Raw genomic sequence first — 26278 nt, forward strand, 5'->3', positions numbered from 1 at the left:
GAACTGTGCCAAATGGCTTTCATCCTGTAGAATGATGCTGAGCATCAACCAAACAACCAGATACAAATTTCAGCTGTACTCAGTGACTGAACTTCTGCAATTTTAGCAGGGACTGAGCACAGTCAAAGCTTCAAAGATAAGGAATGAAATCTTAGGTGTCAAGATACTTGAATTAAATACACATATAATATGTTTATGCAGGATGAGAGCCCATAATTGTGGCATTTAGCTAGGGCAGTAATCTGTGATGCCACTAACAATCAGAGTCCATATCCTGTAACAAACTATTTCAGAGATGAAACAGACTTTTTGTAAGACAGCGTACTTCGTACTGTGTAACATTTTTATTAAAAAGCTCATACTCTACATGATCAGTACAGTATAAGTAAAATGGATTAAGAGCTGGCAATTACATTTCCACAGATAATTGTTAAAAAACCTGCAACGTGTAATAGGGGTATTTGTAGTAGAACTCCACAGGGACTGGGGTTAAGACCAACACTATTACTTTTATTTGATATGGAATTAAAGATAAACTCAGTTCTAGTATAATTTGTTAATAACACCAAAATGAGGGCAGAACAAGTTGATCATAGCACAAACACACTCAATGACATGAAACACTTGAACATGTATCCACACTTTGTGGAAGGAAAGCTGAGGTGTGCCTGAACTTCCACAGCTCCCACCATTCGTATGAGGGATGTGGTTGAAGTATGCAGCAGCTCTGGCCTGCACAGCTGAGTTTCTTTTTTGGGAAAACCAGGACAAGAGTTGGAGGGAATCACAACTACCCAGGGCTCTTGATAGTGAATTCAGCTATAAGGAGAAGTAGGGGAATCCTCTGTAGCTACCAGAGCATTTTAGATGCAATTTAGATAGGCTTAGTCCATTTATATATACACTGAAAAAATAAGTTTCACACTGAGGCAGAAGAATGTGGAATATACTGAAAAATAGGGTAGCACACCTTTGATAGCCAAAGTCCATTGAAAGGGGTCAAAGGCCACAGTAGACAAGATTATGAGCTCTCTTGGAAAACACAGAGCAAAACCAAGTATTATAATCCTTAGACCTTAGATGACAGGAAAGTCTGTGTAGAAGGGAATGATTTTTCCTCTGAATGTAGCACTAATGGGAGTATTACCTATAGTTCTTGCATTCACTTTTGTTAAATGTTATTAAACAATTTATAAAGATATACAAAAGAACCATAAAAGTAATTTCAGATGCTGAACCCTATTGAAATTTATAAAGGAGAACAGGGAAAATTTAGGCATAAAGTATTTGCTTGATATAAGTGAATTGTGTTGTAGGTATACATGGGAAGTGTCTTATTACACAGAAAGAACTTCTTCACTGGTTTAAAACAAAAATGGAGATGTGATATTTTTGTTAAATTAGAAAGGTTGAGTTGTTTCTATAATTGTTTTCAGCTGGTAATAAAGTGCAAGGTTAAACTGTGATATTATAAACATGCTAACATGATAACAAGTGTTAAAGTAAATGTGGTTAAAATAATTTGTGTAGCTCATAAAAAGTATAGCCTGAGGCATTGATTGCTCTGGTTCAGAAATAATAAGAAACTAAATAAAAAATAAGACAAAATAAGTGATAAAAGGCACACTGAAGGGCACCTAATCTTAAAACCCTGGGTGATATGTTGGATGTTGCTTTCTTAAAGATACATTAAGCTAAAACTCTTCTTTTGATTTTCACAGAAAGAAACATTAACCTTCTCGCATGCTCTTTGTTGCTATAACCCTGTGACCTTCTCTCATTGCTTTATTGTGACTGATGAGAAACTAACCTTCCAGAAGTGATAAATATCAACTAAACTCCATTTAATTCCATTCTAATCTCACAGTCAATAAATTTGGAAGGCTTGATCTACCTAATTTAGCAAAAAGACAGAGACAGTATTTGATAACAGGGTATATTTATGGAAAGAAAGTATCTGATACAAAATACAGTCATTTCACTGGATGGTTGAAGAAATGCAAATTAGAAATTAGGCAAAACAAAAGAAGAGAAGGTAATCCCTGAAACTACCAATAAAACAGTAAATTCTCTGATTTTTCAAGTCTGGATCTCTTTCTGGAAGATATACCTGAATCAAACGCCAATTATTTTGCTGTGTGTAGGAATAAACAGCTCAAATGTTATGGCAATGTACTATATACAAGACCAGACTGAATGTTCTGATGGTGCTTTCTAAATTCATATGCAATGCATGTATGATTCACACCAGAACAGAAAGGTAGGGGAGTTTAGGGATTAAGTTTAGGGATTAGTTTTAAGATGTCTTTCTTTGTCTTCTTTTAAATTAAATCAGGTTAGAAATGTTTTAACTCAGAAAATTATTCATATCACATTACTGTCACTATAGCATAGGGTATTGAGTTTTTTATCTCTAAATTACTGTGTTATAAAAGTAACCTGGTTAATAATACTGTAAAGGAAACTAACTAGGCCAAACAAACCTGGGAGTCTAAAACAGATGAGAGATCCTTCATGAGTCAGCATATTGCTTAAAATCACTTTATATTAAAGAAAACAAATGTTAAAGCAAAATATAAATGCACATGGATATATGAACATCCTAACAAAAATAACAGTATTGCATTTTAAACTCTGACTTTCTAAGCTAGCAATATATAGGCGGCTCAACAGATACTGTAAGTTCAATAATAAATACTCAATTTGCTAAAATTCTCATTTTATATTCAGGTATAAAGATAAATTAAATTATGTAAGCAAGCCACTACCTCAAATAAAATGCTAACTACTTTCATGGAATAGATAAATGCTACAGGTTACATCCAGCCAAAACTTCTACCTTAACTGTAAGAATAGAGAAAGTATTCACACAAAGCATATAACAATAAAAAATAAAGCAAAGAAAAAGTCTACTGTTCACTAGTATTTTAACAAGAATTTTTAGTCCATTAATTTTGAATGTTTAATTTTTTTATGTTGAGTCATCTTACCTAATATTAATCCCTTAGATGTTAAATGGCTAGTATGAGTTAGTTAAGATACTCTACACAATCAGCTCCTCTATAATCAACCATCTATAACGCACTTCTTCTGCTAGAGGGTGCGTTGTTCCATTTGAATACAGGTGTCTGAATGCAGTGCAGTCTTCACCTACTCACCCCTCTTTGTTAAGTACTAGGGGAGCATATATTAGACCAGTTAAAGTTGGGTTATTTGAATCCCACATCTGAGTGTAATTGTTCCTAGGCCTTATAGCTGGAAAGGCCATGTCCTCTTTGTCCACCATGTTGGGACATTCTGGCACATAAAGGTCAAATGAGCTGTAGTATCATCAATATGAATTTCCCACGTGGCAAAATACAGACTATCAGAGATTTCAGTTACTGAGTAGGACACAGTAATAAGGAACATGGAAAAAAGATCTGGAATTTCTGTATCCCAAGAGTGTAAATATGCACTGATATTAATCTCTCAGGAGGAAAAACAATGTGGATCTCAAATTTTCAAAGATCTAATCAGATAAAAAGGAACTGCTCAAATCTCATCTGGTTGACTTCAAATGAGCTTTTAGGTAAAATTGGTCCATACACTGAAAGCTCCTGGAAATGTTAATACATTCCTTCCTGAACAGCCTGTGGCTACAGTAACAAAAGGGAAAAGTATTCTAAACCATTAAGGGCTGAGCGCAGATTACAGTCAGGTTTGGGCCACAAAATGGAGGGGAGAAAACCTTAAAAAAAATCGAAGAAATCATCTGGCCTTGGCCCAGCTATTGGACTACTTTACAATTTCTATTATTTCCAAAAGAAACCTTCTCTGTTTGGAAAGCATTACCTTGTTTTATCTGCTAGGTTTGTTTTTATGCTATTCTATCACTCTGCCACTCCAAGACACTTTCTTAGTTCTGCTGCCTTTTTCTCCATCTGCTGAATGTTCCAGTGCCATTGTCTTTTATTTGAATGAAGTTTGTTCAGTTGACAATGCAAACGTTTTAGAATAGCATCATATCTTTTATTCTGCACCTAATAGAACAGAACAAAGCATATTTTAAAACCGCTTCCAAGTAAATCAGTACTTACAGAGTGGGGTTCACCTCATCTAACTCTTATTTAAAGTGTAGATACCAACATCTGATCCAGTCACCATGTTCACTTTGTAAGTACTGAAGAGACACAGACACATCTGTCAAGCAATTCATCAGGCTTACTCTAGGTATCTGCCTTAGCGTAATATAAATCATACCTCTTTCTCCACAATAAAGAAGCTTAAGTGACTACGTCAACATAGGTACCTACTCCGTAAATGTCTAAATTTTAATGAAGTGAATCTCATTCAAACATTCGGAGTCAGTACCTCACAGCTGTGGCAACACTACTTTGAACATCAAAGATTTCAGACAGCAAAGTAAGAGGTGAGAAAGGGAGAAATTTTCATTCTTTGAAATGTGTGTTTGGGTATAGTTTAGAATTTAAGTGAGGTAAGTTAGATGGCTGTAGTAGCATCTCCACTGTTGTAACAGATTTTTTTCTTAGTAAGGCAATACTGAAACAATGCAGTACCTCAGCGCTGCATTATTTGGAGGAGAATGGCTGCTGAAGACCCTTTGAAGATTTGTATTCTGAAGAGTAAACACACGAAACATTCATTATAATAAAAATGGAAATAATGGGTATTCACTTAATGAAAATTTGGACTCACTTATCTTAATTTGAATGGCATATGAGTGGTAGTATATAATTATTCTTCTGTCTGCTTGTTGAAACATTTTTATGCTGTATTTATTGCACAAATGATGGTGTACAGCTGCATCAAAACTATAGCATTGCCAGAGACTTCCTATGTGTTTCATTGCCTAAATTTAACATATAATTAAGTAACTTCCTCACTAATGCTTTTATAAATTGCACTGCCATCTTTTGTTGGTGATGAGTTGTCTTTGTTTGTGTTGCCTAGTTCTCTGTTATCATTCTTCATAACTTTTCTAGCAATTCTGTCAGATTCACTCATCTTCATGAATATTTGCAAGATCTGAATATCACTAAGATTGTATTGTATGACACTGAAACATTCATGATCAATATCATCCATTCTTCTTTGAAATGTGCATCCTGTCATTGAAGAATAAAGACATGAATGAGGCGGTAGATGACCTGATTCTCATTGAATTAGACAGTTGTCACTAAACAACAGAGCAGAAATCAGCAGTGGGCTTCCTTGCTGATTTTGGGACAAATAAATAGCATGGAGTGAATACTAGCAAGCAAAACACTGAGTAAGTGTCTGCAGGTTGGTTTGGTGCTGACAGAAAGCGGAAAGGAAAGGAAAGTGTAAAAAACTGCAGGCTGTAGCTCAGGGAGCTGTAACAGCCAGTTGGGAAGCACAAGCCAATCCAGCAACATGGAAGGAGATGGTCCAAGCAGTAGAGCATTCAGTACTCCAAGTTTACACCCTTCAGCACTGTTATCGGGGACTGTTTGGCACATCTGCTGAGGCAGAGAGCACTAATATGTTTACTGGGCACAGGGGAGGGAGAACACTACTCTTCTTACTGGGCTTTGTGTACATATAAGCCAATCATTAGAAAAAAGTACCCTGGGAGTTGTAGAATCTCCACCACTGGAGGTCTTTAAGAACAGGTTAGGCAACATCTGTCAAGAATACTATAGGCACACACTGAAGTGGAGAAAGGAACAGACAGTCTTTTGAGCTTTTTCTTATTATTTTACATAATAATCCATTTTCTATTATTTATGGATGTATTGAATTAGCCTTTATGACCGACGCCTTGCTCCCACACTGGTAATCACCCTGCTCTATTGTAAACACTCCTATCCAATTCTGGGAATACTGGCTCTGCTCTTCAAAAGATGGGCGGTGGTACTGCTGCTCAGGAAAGGAAGACGGACAGCGTTTGTGAGCCACATTACAAATCCATGGATACCCCTGCCCGATGGGAAACATCTCAGTTATGAATAATGTGTACAGCTTATGAATTAGCCTGTAATGTCAGACCATTAACTTGTCTTTGAAAAAGAAAACTGAGGCACACATTTCCTTGCAGAAAGACATTTCATCAATAATTTCTTGACTTTCCAAAATTCAGTAGCTTTAGAAAGGCATTCCAAATCACATTCCTTCACAATATGCTTAGTTAGGGAAACATTTGTAGGAAACATGAAATAATACTGAGGCAAAGGGATAGCGACAGGGCTGTGAGAGTCAATTTATTCTGGGCACCAGCTTAGCCATTAGCTTCCGTAGGAACTCTGAGGACACTTAAGTGCTCTAGTGTATAGGTGTGGACTTACTCGCGTGCTTAAAATCATTGCTGAATCACGGCTCCAGACGTTCTACAATTAATCAAATGCGATGATTAGCTTGTATCAGGAGGCTCAGAATCCTGGGAACTCAAATACTCTTGGCAAATTTTTGACAGGAGACCAATTACTCTTAGTGCATGCAGTGCTAGAAGCTGAGACTCCACATGATATGTAGAAGTCATACAACAAGCTCTGAGCCTTGGGGCAGGGGTCAGTCTGCAGATTAAGACATGTAGCTTTAGAGGTGTAGACATGAGCTCCATGTCTAAGTTCTCATTTTGATCAATTGAGACCTAGTCAATACAGCCTATAAACTCTAGAAAGACTAGATTATGCAGCTCACCCTACTGCAAACACCTACATTTGGCCAACTGAGTGGCTATTTAGACTCCATCATCTGTACTAACTGCATCTCCACTGATTATAGCAGGAACTTGGCTGACTCGTGTAGCCACCTACATTCAAACAGCTGTATTTAGTTGTCTGCAAACTGGAGCTGAATCCCACTCTTGCAGCTCAGTGAAACTTCACTCACGTCTCTAGTATCTCACTTTTTTTCCACATTTGGTTGGAGTATTCTTTCCTGGGCTGTGTTGAGTACTGTTGGGTATTAATGTCTCTGCCTGTCCACTGTGAGTTGGTATATCAAAGGTTGGACTGCTTTCCATAAAGTTTTCAGCTCTTAAAAGAAAGAATAATCTGATTGGATTTTTAATCCTGCTTCCTTCTGAGATGCAAAGATTTTACAATCCAAGCAACCAAAAAAAAGTTAACCTTCACTCTATTTAAGTTGTTTCTGATAAAACAGAACATTTTTTTAGGCTGCCTAATTCAACTTTGGGTTTAGAGATCTTTCTTATGAGGATGTTGCTTTGATAATAAAATATTTTCTCAGATGCTGAAGAATAGAACTGACCTATTTAAAGTGGCTGTATTTTGCTTTTCATTTTAAGAATTCTCTCCTGTTCCCCATCACATGGAAAATTATTCTTTTTCCTCCTAAATTTTACAATGGACAATAGAGCTAACCTCAAATCAATTAATCTTTATATTATCAGGCATTGCTCATTAAATTTTGTGGCATTTATTTGAACTAACAAGAGAGATGATGTGAAACTTTCAGGCTAAAAACTATCTAGACATGCAAAGAATTTTAGTAAGGAACAAAATATAAAATATAGTTCAGTTATTTAAAAAGAGAGGTTTTTAACTATTCATCGGAATTTTATCTTGGCAGATAATTAGGAGCTGCTGTGTTTTCCCTAATTTAATGTCAGCTTGAATTAGGGAGATTCATGGGAAGGCCATTTTCTTGGTGCAATTAATTCTCCCATTGATGAGTTATCAGGAACTATAAGACAAGCCATTAATAATCAAGACAGTGGTGAGATTTAAATTATTTCAAAAATATTACAGAAATAGAAATTTTTCATGCTGTTCTGCTATCTACCATTCAATGACCTCTTCCTATTCAGGACATTGTTTTAAAAGTTCACAGTTGAACTCCTTAAAAAATTTGAGGAAAAGTATTCATAAGGTCAATTTTTCTCATGATAGCAGTTATGTTCTGAAGTTTAGAAAGACTTTAGTAATATGAAGAATTTGAGATTGTATGGTTACTGTATATGTTCGAATAGTGTATGGCTAGAAACCACATATAAAGCATTTCATAAATTCATCTGCACTATCTCCATTCTGTCAGAGACTGAAATTATATTTTATTCAAATTACTCACCTCAATTTCTTTCCTAAGCTTAGCATGTAATATTTTTTCTTCTTCCAGCAAATCTGTTTTCTTACTGATCAACTCTTTCACTTCTGTGACTTCCCTTTTTAAAAATGTAATTTCTTCCTGCAAATGTACATTAGGATATAGAAATACACTCTTTAAATGATTGTACAGTACTTTTATTCATCTTATTTAAAAAGTCACATTTTAATACAGTAGTCACTTCATTAAAAAGACGAGATAAAGGTATAATAATACACAATTTAGTAATTTGATTTTAAAATAATTTTTTACTATTTAGCAAATCATCATTTTTTAGGTACTTACGACAATATACTATTGATCTGAAATGTGTGAACAACTATAGTGGTACAGGAATTTAAACTCATTTTGGTGTTTTTAATGTTGTTTAAATTCAATTTATTTGAAAATCAAGGAACACTCACTGTATTATTTGAGACAGATCTTTTTCTCATATGGAAATAAAATGTTAATGAGTTTTCATTTATCAGTGCTTACAGATTTACTTGTACAACCAAATTTTCATCAATTTACTTTAACGCAGTAACACCAGATTTTCAGTAGTGAAAGCTGCTTCAGAGCTCAAATTTCTGACTCCAGCTCAACCTCACACATGCGTTTGCTTAAATATTGGTAAAGTTTTGGAGTGAAAACTTTCTACATTTTACAGTTGTTAAAAAGTATTCCAATTAAGTACAAACAGCAGTGTTAGAGAGTAGAATACCAAAATTAATATATTTTCCTCTCTCCTTCTTTCCATTACCCTCTTAATCAATCTACCTCCTGCTGGCACATTGCTCAAATGTAGTTTGTTACCTGACAACAAAGCTAAATGAATACTGCGCTCTTATATGAAAAGTGTAACAATATTGTAAAGATCCAGAAAATTCTGGAAAGAGTATCTGTAAGTTTATCCAACAACCCACAGGATCCCACAAATTATTGGCAATGATACATTTTAATTTACAGCTCTGTAATATTTTTCATAGCTGAGTTCATTCTGTCATGTAAGATGAACCTGACTTTTACAATAATATGCAGATAATAGTGGCTGATTTTTTTTTACTGAAGTCCTAATTTCTTCAGTTAATCCAGCATTGTAAACTAATTCATACTCCCTATAGTCAGTCCATCATTAAGGTAAACATATTAGACAAAACAAGCATATTAGTTAAGCTATGCCAAAAATATTTCACACAAAAGGAAAAGACTCAGAGGAAATACAGTACCTGTACTTGTTTAATAACAGATCCTTCTGGATTCTGGAGATCACGCATTAACTCCTCCATCTTTATCTTTAGCTCTTTAACCATGGCTTGCTTTTTAGCAAGTTCAATCATAACCGGCATTTTACTTTCCACCTCCCAAAAGAGATGTTTATGAGCCTTTATTTTTTCACGATATTCATTATTTCTTGCAAAGGTCATCTCAAACTCTTCTTGCACTGTTTCTGCATCAAGCCTCAGCTTTATATTTTCAGAATACAGGGCTTTGACTTGGGCCTCCAGATTTTCACAATTAGATTTTGTCATTTCTATAGCATCATCTTGCTGATATATTTCCCTTTCTGTTGTCTTTGTTTCTAACAGAATAAATTCCATTTCTTTTTCAAGTTCCTGAAACTTAGCCTGTAAAATATTTCAGTATTCACTTAAGAATATTTTTATTTGCAGAGTATGCTAGGTATCTAGTTAAACACTATGCTTTATATTTATTGATCTTCCTTTTCATTTGCTTAATGTGGTTTACATGGAAGATGATAGAGACATAATGCAAGAATACTGTCCTAGACGGTCCCTTTTGATATAAAAGATCAGTCTAAAATATGAGATAAAGTATCCTCCAAAATACTTTAACTTCCTCATATTCACAAGATATGTAGGTTGTGGTAGATCACACCCACACAAGTCTTCTTAATATTGTCTAGGGCAGGCATCTGCTTTAATTCAAATCATACTAAAAATAGCTAACTGCAAAATAGCTAACACCACAAAATACACTTATAAACACATGCACAAACACATAGAATGGTATTTGGGTTTACTGAGCTTACCTAGTCTTTTCTGTTGAGAGTTAGATTAATCTAGCTATTTTTAACCCTCTAAGAGTTAAGCATCTAGTCTAACTGCCACCTATGTTTCTTCAGTCATGAGAAGTGGACACCTCCAGGTAGTATTTCATCCCATCATAAGAAGTCTAAGATGGGAGAACTGAATTGCCATCTTGGAGGTGTTTGTCTCTCTTTGCTGACTACAGAGGGAGCCTAGATGACTAATTTAGGCTTAACATCTGCTTTGCAGATGACATAAAGTAGTTATGATGAAACGCACCCTAAGTACCATTAGTATCATGATTTATTTCACCCATTGTATTTTCCCTGCTGGGAGTGTCATGAGTGCTACAAAGTCTCTTGTTGAATGTCTTGAACAGATGAAGACATTATTAACTTTTAAGAATAAAAAGTATCCTTTATGGGTAATGTTTAATTTTGAAATCTTGAGTTACAATTTTAGTAGGATTTGTATCAGCGCTGGTCACCATCTACCAAGCAAAGGATCTTAATGGCTAAGATCTCAAATTTTCAAAAGGAAATTGTTTCACATGCCTTCTGTGAATGTACACATGGAAATAGTCTTAAAGATGGAAAAGCAGTCCTGCAATTTGACTTTTAAGTTCCTAATTGTTTAACTTCATTGTTCTACTAACATTAATGTTTGTATGGAATTTCCTAAGTTTTTTTTTGAAAGAAGAAAGAAAATGTGAGAGAAGAAGAAAGGAAATAAGCAACCTTAAGAATCTAGGATTCTGAAATTCCATGGGTTTTTGAAAACATAAAATCTGTTTAAACTGTTCAGTCATAAATTAATTTTTGAACAGTATCACACTGTATTATGATGTCTTAAGTTTCTTTTAGGAGAATGGTTCTTGAAAGGTGTGGTAAGTTAATATACATTCATAAGGAATAAAGTTTTTTACCACTTCTTAAGAGAAATTAGCTTTGCGCAAAATTTCAAACCTCAGTTATTTCAGATGCAAGGGTTATTTGGAGATGTTACAATAGAAAATTGGTATGTCCTTTTCCATTCTCCCATTCTCAAAAATGCCTGAACACTACTGTGGTTTCCCACAAACTTAAATGTATGTCTCTTGGTAGAAACTTGGTCTCAAAAGCTAAAATGATAATTTAAAGTTTAATAATTTTTATAAGAGATTAGAACAGAAATGACTACATAGCCTTAAGGAAAACTACATGTGACCAGCGCTCCCTTAAACTATTAGAAAATAAAAACTGTATTTAATGGCTGTTTAAGATACATTCACTCCAAACACACAGAGAAAAAATCTATTTCTTGTGAAAAAAATGCTAAGAAATATATAATCTAGTGAAAATCTGCCAAAAGAGATGGAATTTTTAAACTCCATTTTTTCCCCATTCATTTCTTAGGAAATCATGAAAAAATCAAAGACCTCTAAGTTTGTCCCAAATATTTTAGAGGGTGCTATTCCAGTGGGGCTTTTTTTCAATATAAAAAATGAAAGCTTAGGCTAAAATGTGCTATCATAAACTTTTAGCTATGGTGTAACCTTATGTATGTACACATACACAGTTTTGGCAAAGCATAAGTGCCATTCACAAAAACAAGAGTAGCTGCCTTAAATCTAAATGAGAACACCCCGAAGAAACAAAATATGATAAGCATGTCTTGTTCATAAGAATACTTCCTCATCTAATCAGTGTGTTGCAAATTATACTGTTCTAAATAAGGCTTAGTACCTGCAACTGGAAAAGAACTGTTTTGCTTTTTTCTATCTCTGATGATTGTGAATGCTGCTGCTCTGCAACTTGTTTTACAACTTCAATCAGTGATGGAGAACTTTGCTGGGCCATTTTACGCAAAAGGGCAGAACTGTAAGAACATAAAAGAGAAGTGAATTGTTTTATCATAGTTCAGTCTAATTCTTTACTCTAGTGAAAGAGAACAGTACTAAGGACTTTTGTATGAGAGCCCAGATCAATACATAATCTCATTTGATTCATTTTTTATTATCAAAAACAGATCACTAATGGGTAAATACTCAAAGACAGTGATTGAGAATTAAAACTCTTTCTTGCAGAGTTTTTAAAAATAAAGTGCAACAATGTTCTCCTGGCTGCTTCACAGGACAGATCCTTAGTTTGTGAATATAGTCATAGCTCTAATAGCATCTGCTTCCCCCGTATTTAGCCCATTTGCAATACTATTGCCCTTATCATACTGTAAACTGCCAGTTAACTAGTCAACTATCTTTAATGTAAGACAAAAAAAACATGAAAAAAGTTGTCACATTGAAACAATCATAAACTGATACAATGGTAAAGATCACCTGAGTGATTTGAAGTGTTTAGTGCTGTTTCTTCAAACAGCACTAATTAACTTCAAACAGAAGTTAATGAAGAAAATCTGTATTGTCAAATAAGGTGGCACTACTTTCTCAGAAACACATGCGCGAGACTGATGCAGATCTTCAGGACCAATATAAAGGAACTGGCACAGACATGACCCATCAGCTGCCTGAAAGGCAGTACTATTGGTCAGGGAACTCATCATTTGGTGTTTAGGGGTGTTGCTAACTGCTCTCCTGCCCTCCCTCGTCTGCCCCCACATTTCTCCCCTCTACCCCGTCCTTCAAGCCCCAAAGCAGCAGCACCTCCCCCCAGACCAGGCAGGCCCGCCCGGTCCCAGACAAGGCTCCGTCTCCGTCAGCCTGACTGTGCAAGGCAGCATGTTGAGCTGAATTCCCTGCGGTGCAAATAAGGCTTCTGACTTGCTGTTAGGGAAAACGCTAGAAGCACTTAGTGGGCGGATCTACACTGGAAAACATGCGGGGAACAAGCCACTCCCAGGCCAGACAGGGCAAGGCCAGCGGAGCGTTACCACGGTGCCCGCGCAAGGCTCGTCCAGGCGGAACCACGCGCCGAGGTAACACGGGCAGCGGCAGGCCCCAGGGCGGGGGCAGCCAGGAACCCCAGCGCGCTGAGCCGCGAACACGAGGCGCCGCCGCTGCCTCCCCGCAGCGCCGCTCGCGCATCCCCTCAGGGCGGGCAGCCCTTCCCTCAACGGCCGCCAACGGCCGCCCAGGGAGGGGGCGGGGCGGAGGGCGGCGCTGGGAGGGGAGAGCGGCCGCTGCCCGCGACCAGGCGGCGGGGGCGCAGCCGGCCGGGGAGGCTGGGCGAGGGGAGGTGGGCGGCGGGCGGCGGGCAGCGCATCCGCAGGAGGCGGAGGAGAAACGTGCTCGCGTGAGAGCTGGCGGAGCGGCGTCTGCGCGGGGCGCGGGCGGGAGCCGCTGCGTTTTTCGGGTGGTTGCCGCGGGTGCACCGTGACTGCTGCCATTGCAAATAGCTGACAGTTTTTTTCCTACGGTTTTGCTAAGCTTTTTTTGTGCTTTAAGTTCCTTCAGTTATTATTAAACTCTGTTTTCTGTATGTCTTAATTTGTCAGTATTTGACATGCACATAAGTTTCACTGAATGCCCTGTGGTTAGGAGCAAGAAGAAATGTGTCCCCAGTTGTCCTTTCTTAACACCATTCCTTATATTATCCAATGGATTTCTGTCACATCCGCTCTTACTTCTCTGAGCTCCAGGTTAAAGCGTTTAACCTTTTCACTTCCCCAATCTTTGTGATTGCATTGCTCATCTCTGGATACCATCAGTTTCTTTCATCTGTTCTTTGAAATTGGATGACAAAAGCTGAATACAGTATTTCAGCTGGAGAAGAAATACCAGTTTGGCATTCTATTCTCAATAGTGTTTCGTACCCTGCATATTTTTTTACCTTTTTCTTTGTCCTTTTCAGCACTCTGCACTGAAAGTATCTCAATAATTCTTTTTTTGTTAGTCTGGTTGAAGGAAACAAAATGCTTGTGTTGGTCTGTCTGTCTTTCAGGTTCCCCCTGCTAATTTTCAATTCCTTGGCCTACTTCAGCCACATTTGGCAGTGGGCCAAAAGCTGCATAAGGTGGCTGCTTTCTGCATGGTTCATGAAAATTGGTGTCTGGGTGAAGGAAGGACAGGATACCCAGGCTGGGTCCCTTTGGGAGGGAAAGCTGGGACAGCTCGGCTCTCATCCCTTCCCTCAGGCAACAGCTCCAGCTCAGCGCAGCAGAAGCAGGAGGGGAAATGGCAAGGCACACCTAAGGTGTATTGTGGGGCTGGATCTGGGAGAAATATAGGTTTACTCCGGTAGTAATTACCACTGAGAAAATGTGTTTATTATCATAGGATTCTTGGACAAACTGATACAAATCCCTCATTCCCCCCCTCCGTCTTTTTGACCATTGCATTGCCCCATCATAATATTCAAACTTTTTTATAGAGCTCTACAGAATATACAGAATGCAGTGCAGTTAAAGAAAAAATGTGTCCAGCTTTAGCGACATGTTTTGAAAATGACTTCACGTTTTCCTGCTCGCAGGAGAAACTGCCTTCCTCATTTCTGGCCTGTGACCCTGAATTCTGACCTCTCATAACCTCTCTGTCAGGGTTAATATTTCTAAATATGTTTTTTCTTGACTGACTGCCAAATCTTTCGCTGGAACATGCCTTTACCCTTCAGAAAAGGACACTTTTTTCCATCCACACAACTTTTCCCATAGCTTGTTTGTATTCATATTCTTATTTCAGCATACCGAGGATTTCTGAATCTGTTTGAGGTTCAGCAAAGCTAATGCATTTGCACATATGATTACAACAGTGAGTTACATGGCAGGGTTAACGCCACTTCCGGGTTTAATGCTACTCAGGCACTTAATCATATTGGTGCCTTCCTTTCTGCACCGTTTGTTCTTTCCTGTGGCTGGTGACAGCAGCAAAGCAGGGTCTCATCATGAAGAAGAAATACAGGTTCCCACTCCAGTCTTACCTAGCAGCGGAATTTCCATCCTGTACAAATCAGCTGGAAGACTGACAGTAACAATCAAGATATATAAAGCTGGTAATGTGCGTTTATGTCAGATGATACCTTTCCAGAGTGTAAAAGGATTGCCTACCTGTGTGAATAAATACCAGCTTTTTAAACTTCATTTATGAAAACTGAGTGTACTTCAATATTTTAATTGTAAGTGCTGAATTCTGTTTCTTCTAAATAACCCTAAATTAGCGAGGCAAAGTGGTTTGTTTTAGTCCAGTTTAAGAAGTTTTAATGCTTTTTTTTGGCTTTGCTGTTGTTGCTATGTACTATTTTGTTAAAACTGTGCTCTCATTGCTGTTCGCTTGGACTGCTTTAATGGCCTGCTTGCTTTCTCTGGGCATCTCTCTAGCAGTTGTTAAATATTTCTTGCCTTTTTCATTTTGTCAAAATTATCAGTTTTCTGGCATTCTGTGAGAAAATAAGGTGACCAATAGGATCCAAAGATGCAGAAATTGCTAGCAATCTTTTCTCATCTGACAGAGACCTTTCAGAATTAGATTTCAGCATTTTTTGGAAGTGATTTTTAGATGATTTTCTACCCTGATCTGGTTCTTCTCTACCGTTTGGTTTTATTTACTTCATTGTTTCTTTCTATATTCACTTTCTCCTTTTTGTTCTTGTTCCTCTCCTCTCTGCTCTTCCCTTCATTTATCTTTTTCTTTGATTTTCTTTTCTTGAAGTCAGTGGTAGAGAATCGTTCTGCTCTCCACATTTTTGTACTGATAGTGTTTCACAGAGTGGCTGAAACAGCTAATGGGTGGCCTTGGCTTCAAGTTTATGCAAGTATTTGCTCTGCATTGTGTACTTAAATGAGTTATTCTTTAAGAAATGCACTTAATCTTTCTGATACAGTTACATACTGTGACACTTTCCATGGAAATTTAGGTCTGTGGAGCGTAAGTTATTTAAAACCTGAATAGCCATGAACGCATTTCATTCTAACATTGGTTTGCTTGTCGAGCCTTGTTTTGAGAAGGGTTTTGTTTGGGGGACTTAGAAAGCAGTCATAATATTTTATTATGACCGTAAGCAAGTGTACTTCTGACACCACTGACCTTAGTGGGGCTCCATGATGCAAAACTGGAGGGATATGAGGAGGAATCAGCCCCATGATTTCTGTGTGTATGTCCCAATAATTGTCCCTATGGATTTTTTGCAACACACACAGAGCTTAGTAACAGTGTAGGCAGTTACCTCTCCTTCTGCAAACACTTTCCTTCCACCCTTTCTTTGGTGGTATTTTTCTGGGGAAGTACGAGGACAGCAATTAGCTCTACTAACCTTAGTCTATTGACATATCTGAAGTGGAGCAATAATCTGTTTTTCCACTACACCTCTCTGTTGTACTATCTTTGTTGGGGTTATTAGGTATACTTACACTGAGATCTTCTCATTGAATTACAACCCTCCCACAGAGATAACCAGGGTAAAGAAGGAAATCTCCTGATTTCCCAAGTCATGGTCTTTGACATCAGTCCATTTCAACACTGTATGCTTAGTAAACTGTTTTTTCTACAGTTTTTTTTATCAGTTATGTATAAATAATACTCCGAGCAAGATCAGAGTTATAAATCCCTTGACAGATGTTTTTATCTGCTGTCACATTTTGATACTTTCAGTTCAGCAGTTTTGCTAAATTAATCTTTGTAAGTATTCAACTCACAGATAAGAAAACATCATTTTGAGTCAGGATTATTTTCCTTCCAGTCTACGGGAAAGAACAATGGAGAAAATAAAGAAAGTTTTCTGTAAAACATACCCTGAACAGAGAATCCATTAAAACCAGAAAGGTCTTTGACCTCTCATTTGAATGTAGAAACTCTTGAAATCCATTGTCAACCATAAAATGCCAAGGAGGACATCAAGTCCACCACAGTGGACTCAAGTACAAAGTTTTTCTGCAGGACAGTGAAATACTGTGAAGCCAGAGCATGTAGTTACAGGAGAATGGGGAGTTGCAACAGGAAAATAGTGCCAGGTGTTACATGGTGTGGTTAGCTCTGGTAGCAGAGCACAGATTTCAAGGACTTAAAGACTCTCAAGTCTTTTAGTGATAATGCATTTGTATTAATAATTAATACCTTTGTTCCTGCAAGGATATTAATTTGTGTTCAGACAGAATTTGTTACTGTGCCATAAAAAACTGTGGTGTTAACAAACACTCTAAACAATTATGGAGTCTTAACACTTATGACAAAGCTGCATCATATTCCTCCCAGATCAATACTTAGTCATGAAATTTTAACAGCCACCTGTTCAAGTTTCCTGAAAGAAAAGGGAACTGGTGTCTTGTTCCAGAGCTGTGCAGAAGGCTTGCACTGGAAACAAATGAAAACTTATTAAAGATAGAGAAAAGAAAATAAGACGCTTCTAACAGGATATATAAAATAAGGTCTCAGAGCAAAAGAAAGAGGAAGAGATGGATGGACAGGTTTCCACAGATAGGTAACCTAGCAAGGCTTGGATCAACAAAGTTCAGCAAAAAAAAAAAAAAAAAAACCTGGAAGTACACTATGAATCACTATGAAGTGATGAACTACAGGATGATTTTGGATAACCTTGATGAGTCTTGATTTCAGAGCAAAGAATGCTACTATCCTAGTGAGGAAACTGATACAGGAAGTTGTGCAAAGTGTATATGATTTGCTTCTGTGTATTTCTTGTGTTACTAAGTGAAGTTTCGATATCCTGTGCTAAGTTCCTGCATGTATGTGTTCATCACCGTGCCTGTGTTTGCAAATAAAAGAACTATGCTATCATGTGTCCCTGAAGGTAGACGTTAAAAATAAGGAAGTCAAGACTTTTGGTAGGAATATAGGAGAAGTGCAGAAAGTCCTGTGAAGGCCCATGGGAAATGTGTGTTCGCAGCCCAGCACCCCCACGGCCGAAAGGGGTAGCAGACATAAGCTCTACCCCAGAGATAAATGTGTAAAATCCGCTCCCCCACACCCCAATTATTATGGAAACCACTCCAGTCCCAGCAAGCTGAGAGCATGAAAACCTCCATGTTTGGTTCCTGTCACAAGAGCTGGAGGAGTGCCCAAAGTCAGAGGTCAAGACAATCCATTATGTTAATGTAGATTAATTGTATCAATCAGTCTAGTATTATAGACTAACCTTTCATTATCCCTGACCTGGAAAAAAACTGAGGTGGGTGAGGTAGTAGAGAAATTTAAATAAATACATAATAATTCCCATTTCTGCTGCAATACTGGATGCGGTGGGAGAAATCCGAAGACATTTTATTACTATGTCACCTTCTCTAAACATTACCACTAAATGTATCCCCTTAATAAAATAACACTATATGTTTGGACTAATGATGCCCTCTTGCCTTTTTCTATATTTTTTATGGTTTATTATTGACTACTTGGTAGTTTTAGGAATCTTTCAATTGCCTGGAATATGGTGGAAGCAGTAGTGATTGATCTGTTCAGCCTGCCAGCAAACTTGCAGAACGACATCCAAGATTTACTGTGTAACATGCTGGGAACTACTGAAGAATGCCCTTCTGTCACTTCTCCACTGGTTTATGTCATGTGCTGCCAGACACAGCAGAGTGAAAGGAAGGATGAGCAAGAGTCCTTGCTTCCAGCTCTGAGAGACTTTCTGACTCTGAAGAAAAACCTAGAGGTGGTACGTGCTCTGACTACAGCTGCTGCTTTGTACACCATCAAACAAAGACTAGATGAAAAAGACTTACACGTCATTAAAATTATTCTACCTGCATTCAGGAGGGACTTAATGAAAGTATATATAGACCATCTCTTTACTGCAGTCTACCAATTTGAATTTGAGGATTTACAGATGGCATCTGATTGTAATAACCTACTGATAGCTGAACCTCATACTGAAGGGCAAACACTTCCTACCCAGGACGTGGAGCTCATCACAAGGGAGATTCAGATGTATTTGCAAAGCCTGCCAAGCCTGAAAGGGGAGCTCACTATCCTCAGATCTTCCCTGATCCCGGGTAAAGTGGAAAACATCTTCTAACTATGCTTCAGCTAATATATTTTATGTAGAGTGTTCGTCAGCATACTTCTTGGCTTAAGGGAATCACAATATTGCTCAAGATTTGGAAATCTCTTCAGGCAGCAAATAGTACTATATGATGTTGTAATATCATGTTTTTTAAGAGGGGGAAGTATCAATGCAAGTGTAGGAAAAGACTCCCAGGTTTGTTCCAGGCCTGGGGGCACAGGCGGAGAAAGAAGAGACCTAGGTTCGTTGGCAGCATTATTGCGGATGGTAACATCTTTTCCACTCTGTGTGGGGATTACACACTGAAAGTTACCTTCATCTTCCTTGAAGACAAAGCAGGATTTCTCCTGCCATGTGGTCTCATGCATGCCTGGTTAATCAGACCAATGTCTCAATGTCCTTGCCATGGTGTGACCCAGCATACTGCAGTATGTCTCACATGCAGTGTGATTACGGGGTCTCCTGATCCAGAAGAAAGCTGAGACATTTGCTACTATAAATATTTGGAACGGTCTCTCCCTAAAATCCAGAATCTGATGGGAACACGAGTGACTTAAAGCCTTCAGTCTCTCTTTCCCATTGGCCTTCAAGTTTTCGATTGTGACTTTAAAACAAATCACACTATATAAAAGATTTGGCAAATAACTCTGATTATATCACTAAACTCCTCAGCTATTCAGGTAACAAATACCACTTCTGGGACTACCTGTATTTGACTTTGCCATGAAGAAAAAAAACATGTATACCTAAAAACACTGATTCCATTTGGGTGCATGGGGCTGTGATATGGAGTCTGCACTGTAAAAACAAAGGATTTTTCAATTAAATTAGAAGTTCTCAATGTTTTTAATGTACTTTTGAAAGATGTTTGAGATTCTGTAAGAAATTCTCAGGACTGATACTTTTTTTTTGTCAAAAAGCCTTGAGAGATGCCACCTTAGAATATTGCTTTAAGAATCTCCTCTCATTTTCTTCAGTGAATTACCTCTTCTCTGGGGTTAGCACGACAGCCCTGTAAAAAGTCAGGCTAAATCTGCCAGGACTCCTCCTTGCTCAAACCCCTCTGCCTAGACCTCAGTGGATTTAGGATGCCTAATGTGTAGTAGGAAGCTACTCTTTCATCTCATATTCACACCATGTTTTCTTTCAGCAAAAAGCACAAATTCTCTTACTTTTAACAGAGCCAGAAGGAAACTTAGAATCCTTGAATTTAGATGCCATAATTAACTAAGAGGTCAAGTAATTCTCAACTTGCTTGGCCGATTCCAGTTCTTTTCAGCATAAAACCATGTAAAATCTGGATTTGTCTTGTCTTGAAAGCAGTTGTTTGTTGTTTTCTTTGTGTTGCTAGATGGTATCTTCCTGCATGGATTCAGCACAAGGACAGGTGGGATCTCCTACATACCAACTCTAAGCTCCTGCAATCTCTTCAGCAGTTCCAAACGGAGGGACCCACAAGCCGTGGTTAAAGAAAACCTCCGCAGGCTAGCTAATGCTGCAGGATTTAACCCCAAGACATTTCACAGGGTCAAGGTATCTTATCAAACAATGGATTTGTGTAAACTGATCAAATCTTGCTTCATGTATCACTGGTTAAAACTATAGAAATTATTCTTATCTTTCTCAGCAAGAACTTGTGAGAAGCAGGACAATTAAAACATTCATTCTGGCAGTTTATCTCCAGGAATAGCCATTAAAACTATCAGCCATTTGGCACCCTGTGAAGAAGCAGCACTGTTTCTTATCCCAAGTATGTTCTAACATTTAACTTACAGCAGAGTAGAGTAATCAGATAATGATGAGAGAAGTTTATCTGAAAAAAAGAAAATAAAAAACAACAGCATTTTTTCAGTGGCATTCTACTGATACATTTGCATGGCATTTGAACAAGGGAGTGCCTTATTTCCATGCATAGCAATTGGTGGAAAAGAGAATGTTTCATGCAAAGAAGATTCTTGCATTAATCGGAACTTGAATTTTTGCTGCCTTATCACTGTGCGTGTTCTGTTTTTGTGTTTGACAGACTGATCATGGTAATGCTGTGTATATTATGGGAAAGACAGAGCCTGACAGCTATGATGGAATAGTTACAAATCAGAAAGGTGTTACAATAGCAGCTCCAGGGGCTGATTGCATACCTGTGCTATTTGCTGATCCTGTCAGAAGAGTCTGCGGTGCTGCTCATTCAGGTAGGAATTTTAAATCACAGATATCAAAATAACCAGAAGACCACTGGAAAGAAAACTTTGGACTGGGATTTATAAATTAGCGACTGAAGGTGCACTGAATGAGAATGAATAAATCAAAGATCACATAACAGTTTAGTTCCTGGCTTTTAAAGTTATATCCTGCCCAAAAAGGATAAGTCTTGAGAATTATTTGTTTCTAGAGCTATGAAATTTGTTGATTTTACTGTTTTTTTTCTTTGGTGTGGTTGCTAAAACCAAATTAAAATTTTTGTGCCTCACCAGACTTCTTATGTAAAAGAATGCCTATAAATCCAGTGCCTCCAACAATCATTTTCAATCAGAAGAGATATTTGTGTGACCCAAACCAAATGTGAATAAAATTTAAGCAGGGATGATTAGAACACCCTGAGGATACGTTCCACTTCTTTAGAATATGTCCCACCTGTTAGGCTAGAATACTTATGTGATGAGACCATCCTGTTGGGGCTATTTCACCTTATAAAAAAAACCCTATGAGGTTTATGAGACCAAGGAGAATGAATGGCTGAGAGTTTCTCCTGGGCTTCAATGCTAGTACACACCTTGATATGGTGGGAGGCTTCAGCTCTACCTTGATCTTGTGAATACCACCTAATTCATATAATTCTTCATGCATTCCAGAAATTATCCATAACCAACTCAAATTTGTGAATCATCATAACATGATCAGAACTTTGATTTTGCATCAATAAAGTCGTTGCTTCCAACCCCACCCCTAAGAGTTTACTGAGCCATGTGTGTAATACGGTTTAGGTATCTTTGGATGCCTTTGAAATGCAGACTTCTAACAACTTTTAACAAGACATTCTGTGGATGAGTTGTTCTATTTTTCTTACATAATTATGAGAGGCTTTAGTCATATTACACAAGAGCTCTGTAAACTTATCTATTCTCAGGAGATCCTTATGTGGACCATAGCAAGCTTGGGTTAAAGATGCTGAGAAGAATGAGAACTCTACCACAGCTGACTGGGAGAGAGGGGAATGTTGTAGTTTTAATGAGGAGAAGGGACAGAAGGAATTTTTCTGCTCCTGAAAGTTTTAAGAGGTTGAAGTTTTACACTTTAAGTTTTTAAACCTCATTATAGATAAATACTTCAATCTGTAGCTGTTACTTAGTTCTGCCTTCCCTGACCCACGGCACTGCTCCTCCAACCGATACTGCTGCCTTCTGCATGCGTACCGCCCATACCCAAACTGAACTCCCACCATCCATCCCCCAATTTCTGGGCCTCATTCCCACATCACACTCCTTGCCAGATCTCCAATTATCCTACAGTTGTCCTTTCCTAAATCCTTTCCTTCCTATCCATCCCGACCTCAGTTCATGTCTGACTTGAGCATGTGTTGCTACGTACACAAACAAAGGCAATTATGTACAGGAATGTCTGAGTCTTTGGATGTGGAAAAGTAGAGGAAACGTGAACTAGCATATCCTGTCCTTTGGTATGAGGCTCTCCCTGTGCAATGCAAAGAATTCTTGGGACTTAAGCTAAGATATGAGAACGCAAAGCTGGGCTTTCTTCTATCTATTCCAAACAATGCCAAAGTGCAAAGACAGTTTACATTTCCTGTGATCAAACATCATAAAGCTAGAGGCTGGACCTGCCTTTTTTTGGAAAATCACACAAACAAAATTTCTTCCTTTTATAAAAATATATTTCTGATTGGAATATATTTCTATTATGTCATATTCCCGTTGAGATGTTTCAGGCCAGGACAAGCAATAAGGTATGCTCTAGTTGCCAAAACACTGTGAGGAAGGAATTCTGGAATCCTAATCCAAACTCTTATCTTTAGTTTCCAGCTCTGCAAAATGGTGATATCACTAAACTGTCAGCTGTTAATTAAAAAAAAATAATAATTTGTGCTATGCCTATCTGTTTGTGTCCTTAATAATGATATATATTTTAGCTACTGTAAAATTAAAGAGAAAATTTATACAATCTTCTTTAATTTTTAACCTCTCATTTCTCTCAGGATGGAAAGGCACTTTGTTAGGAGTTTCTGTGGCCACAGTAAATGCTATGGTATCTGAATATGGCTGTAACGTGAAAGATATCCTTGTGGTCCTGGGCCCATCTGTAGGACCTTGCTGCTATAAACTTCCTCAAGAATCAGCTAAAGAATTTCACAGAATTGATCCAAAGTGTGTGAGACTATTTGACTCTGCAAGTCCTTATATCGATCTTAGAAGAGCAACACGGTAAGTCTACTCTATGTATTTCTGTGACATAACACTTTTTATCAGTATAGAGTATTATCCAGCAATATTATGATCAGTGTTACAGTACTCTCCAGCACTTTGCAGATCAAGCTTTGAATGAATAGCATCAGCTCACCTTTGCTGGATTTCAACTATTATTTTACTGTTATGCTTTAAAAGTAGTTTCTGGACTCTAGACAGATGTTCAAATTAAATGGATTCTTACTGGTTGCACAAAAGCAACAATTTTAGTCTAATACTGAAAAAAAAAACCCAAAGCAAATAAAAGCCTCGGTTACAATATTGGCACGGTTTATTTAGATGGTATTTGAGGTGCTGAATAATAGTGTCTTAAGGAATGTGAAGATGTACAGATCCATTGTTTTCTGTTTCTCTTCCTTTCTCTAAGGATTCTTCTCGAGACCGGTGGGATTCTTCCTGAGAACATCCAGGACGATTCTGTCACAGACCAGAATCAAAATATCACTCTCTGTACTGCATGCCACCCTGATAAGTTTTACTCTCACTTTCGTGATGGCACTAACTTTGGGACACAGATTGGCTTCATATCAATCAAAGCCTGAGTTAGTATCTCTTACTCTTGAATAGTACAGTATTTGGACAATAAGTCTGGTGCAGTGCCTGGCATGCTACTCTCCTAGTAGGTCTCCATCCTTCCTTTCGTGGACTTTCCATAAACAATTCACACGTCTTGGGATTCTCCTGCTTTCCTTCTCTGCCATTCTGAAACAAGAAGAAATACCTAGGGTATGAGGCCAGTAATTCTTGTGGGAGATGAGCCAAAGGGAACAAGGACAACCTCCACCAGTGACAAAGCCCCTCTGAAATATCAGAGGCAAGCTCCCATTGTCTTGCCTTCTTGACCAAATATTTCCCAGAAACCTCAGTACCTTAAGATGGTGAAAGCACAAAAGCCAAAGTCTTCATTAGCTTCTGAATAAGTCTTCTGAATGAAGTTAATTATGACATACTCATATAGGAAAGGAAACCTGTATTGCATTTTAATTGTTTGGGAACACTCAACTTTGGTAATTTCAACTGAAGATTAGCCATATAGAATGATGTGCCTGGACTTGTTTTTGTTTTTTGGATTAGTGTAAAGAAAGCGCTAAAACACTCACAGGGTTTTCCCTATAGAAAAATAAGTTATATGACTGAGATGCAAGCATATGAACCCTCACCCTTCTGTATTTTTTTGTTGTATGAAGAATAGGACTAAGACTCTTAATATGATATGACATCTATGCTTATGTTCCTTTAGCGTTTTTCATTAAACTGTTGTCTCTCAGCTAATCTCCATTGAGACTGTCTGAACGGTCCTCAGTTATTTGGTAAACATCTTAAAAAGATTGTGAATTTAGCCAGAAGATCAGCTAATTTTGCTGACCAATAGCTAACTTACCTGTTTTGCTAACAAAACCCAAATGTGCCCAGTTTTCTTATACTCCTATAGAAAACTTGTCTGTGGACATTTCCATAGATATGACCATTCCTGACACAAAAACAGTGGGAACCTTCTTATAGTTCAGTCCTTTGTTTTCAGATCTAAAACTGTTGACTGTAGCTTGTAGAGTTCCCAAGCATGAGTCTTGGGAGGACTGCCTGTAGGCAGTACTTTCTGGTTTTGAACCCAAAGAGCTTTACAAATTCTAGAGTATTTTGTCCGCTAGAGGTCAGTACTCACTTACTCTGCACTTCCATCCCTGCCTGCACTGTGTAGCTGGCTTTTCAAACAGCATTTTGCGAAGCACTGTACAGTATACGCTCCTACTTTTGTCAGTGCAATCATTTGCCAAGTTATTCTGGTATCTGTGCTTGAAGAGTAATCTGTTTTTCATTTTGCTGGACTGTGATTCAGAGCCTTTGCATCCTTGTCCTGTTGGAGAACAGATTCTTGTAAAAATTTTCTTTTAACTGTGAATGGTGTTTCAGACAAGAGTGATTCTGATTATGTTACCTTGTGATTATAGCCATCTACCAAAAAATTAATTCTTCTAATTCTCCTCTCTCTCTTCTTTAGAAATATTATTTATTATTCCTCTTCTGCTGTAGTACTTCAGGCCTTTAAAATAAAAATTGTTTCACTTATCTTTGAAAAACCTCTCTGTTACTTTCATCATTCTCAGCTTCTGTCTGTGGCTTTACTGCTGTAACGGTCACAGCTGGGTTCAAATTAGGGGTTTAAGTTGCAACAGCAGTTCAGGCTCATGCTCAGCAACTTAATGCCATCAAGCATGTTTATGCACAGCAGCTGAGCTACAATCATGGTATGTGTGTGTATTACTGAGCTATGCCAAATACAGGGTAAAATAATTATGGACACTGACAGGCATATCTTGCTGCACTGGGTAAAAAAATCACTACCTTCGCTATTTAGTTATTTGAGTGTGAACCTGCTTTATGGGCACTGCTTGACCTAGCAATGGAGTGAGTAAGACGTGTTCCCTTCTGTCGTTTCGGCTGTGGAGGCAGTAGCACCACGTAGTCTGCCCCTGAAGCTCTGCTAGAGCTTCTCTGTCAGTGCCCTTCTCTTAACTTTCCTCGCTTGTGGATTAAGAGCATGCGATCAAAAGCAGCTGAGTTACTCTGTTTTACAGTTTACTGCTTGGCAGCTGAAACATCGTAGATGACCTTGCACCTGCTTTTAACCCACCTCACCTTAAACGTGATTTTAAACTAATGCATTTCACTTTGCAGTAAGTGAAATGACCTTGCACATATGTTAGTTTCCACAGTTCAGATGCTGAACAGTATATTAAAACACAGTAACTTGAAACCAATTATAAACCTTGGCTTGTTCATACCTGCTCAAGAATGACAG

At 38.0% G+C, this 26278-nt stretch overlaps 2 protein-coding genes across 4 annotated transcripts; one reads left to right on the forward strand and one right to left on the reverse strand.

Moving 5' to 3' along the window:
- Window positions 1-3872: 3872 nt before the first annotated feature.
- CCDC122 (coiled-coil domain containing 122) lies at window positions 3873-11971 on the reverse strand. The gene is made up of 4 exons (XM_026108476.2): window positions 11846-11971; window positions 9300-9698; window positions 8056-8172; window positions 3873-4022 (listed from the first exon to the last, which is right to left on the reverse strand). Exons 1-4 carry the CDS (start codon window positions 11957-11959, stop codon window positions 3873-3875), a joined length of 780 nt encoding a protein of 259 aa, XP_025964261.2. The 5' UTR covers window positions 11960-11971.
- Window positions 11972-12843: 872 nt separating this feature from the next.
- LACC1 (laccase domain containing 1) lies at window positions 12844-25556 on the forward strand. Of its 3 annotated transcripts, none has more exons than XM_026108474.2 (6): window positions 12845-13031; window positions 18397-18992; window positions 20355-20536; window positions 21027-21192; window positions 23211-23436; window positions 23846-25556. In XM_026108474.2, the coding sequence occupies exons 2-6, from the start codon at window positions 18425-18427 to the stop codon at window positions 24018-24020; spliced, it is 1317 nt and encodes a 438-aa protein (XP_025964259.2). In that variant the 5' UTR covers window positions 12845-13031; window positions 18397-18424; the 3' UTR covers window positions 24021-25556. The 3 variants fall into 3 exon arrangements, with proteins under 3 accessions (XP_025964260.2, XP_025964259.2, XP_025964258.2); XM_026108473.2 differs by lacking the exon at window positions 12845-13031 and adding an exon at window positions 13373-15166; XM_026108475.2 differs by lacking the exon at window positions 18397-18992 and having other exon boundaries at window positions 12844-13031.
- Window positions 25557-26278: the final 722 nt, after the last annotated feature.

This window comes from Dromaius novaehollandiae, chromosome 1 (genome assembly GCF_036370855.1).
Source record: "Dromaius novaehollandiae isolate bDroNov1 chromosome 1, bDroNov1.hap1, whole genome shotgun sequence".
Classification (NCBI taxonomy): Eukaryota; Metazoa; Chordata; class Aves; order Casuariiformes; family Dromaiidae; genus Dromaius; species Dromaius novaehollandiae.

Bases quoted from the DNA above. Each gene is read 5' to 3' on its own strand.
- CCDC122 (XM_026108476.2), bottom strand. From the start codon at position 11,959: ATGGCCCAGCAAAGTTCTCCATCACTGATTGAAGTTGTAAAACAAGTT. The intron at 8,173-9,299 runs GTACTGTATTTC...GTACATTTGCAG, and splicing joins CTGTTATTAAACAAGTACAG to GAAGAAATTACATTTTTAAA. The intron at 4,023-8,055 runs GTGAGTAATTTG...CTGTTCTATTAG, and splicing joins AGCTTAGGAAAGAAATTGAG to GTGCAGAATAAAAGATATGA.
- LACC1 (XM_026108474.2), top strand. From the start codon at position 18,425: ATGGTGGAAGCAGTAGTGATTGATCTGTTCAGCCTGCCAGCAAACTTG. The intron at 20,537-21,026 runs GTATCTTATCAA...TGTGTTTGACAG, and splicing joins AGACATTTCACAGGGTCAAG to ACTGATCATGGTAATGCTGT. The intron at 21,193-23,210 runs GTAGGAATTTTA...CATTTCTCTCAG, and splicing joins CTGCGGTGCTGCTCATTCAG to GATGGAAAGGCACTTTGTTA.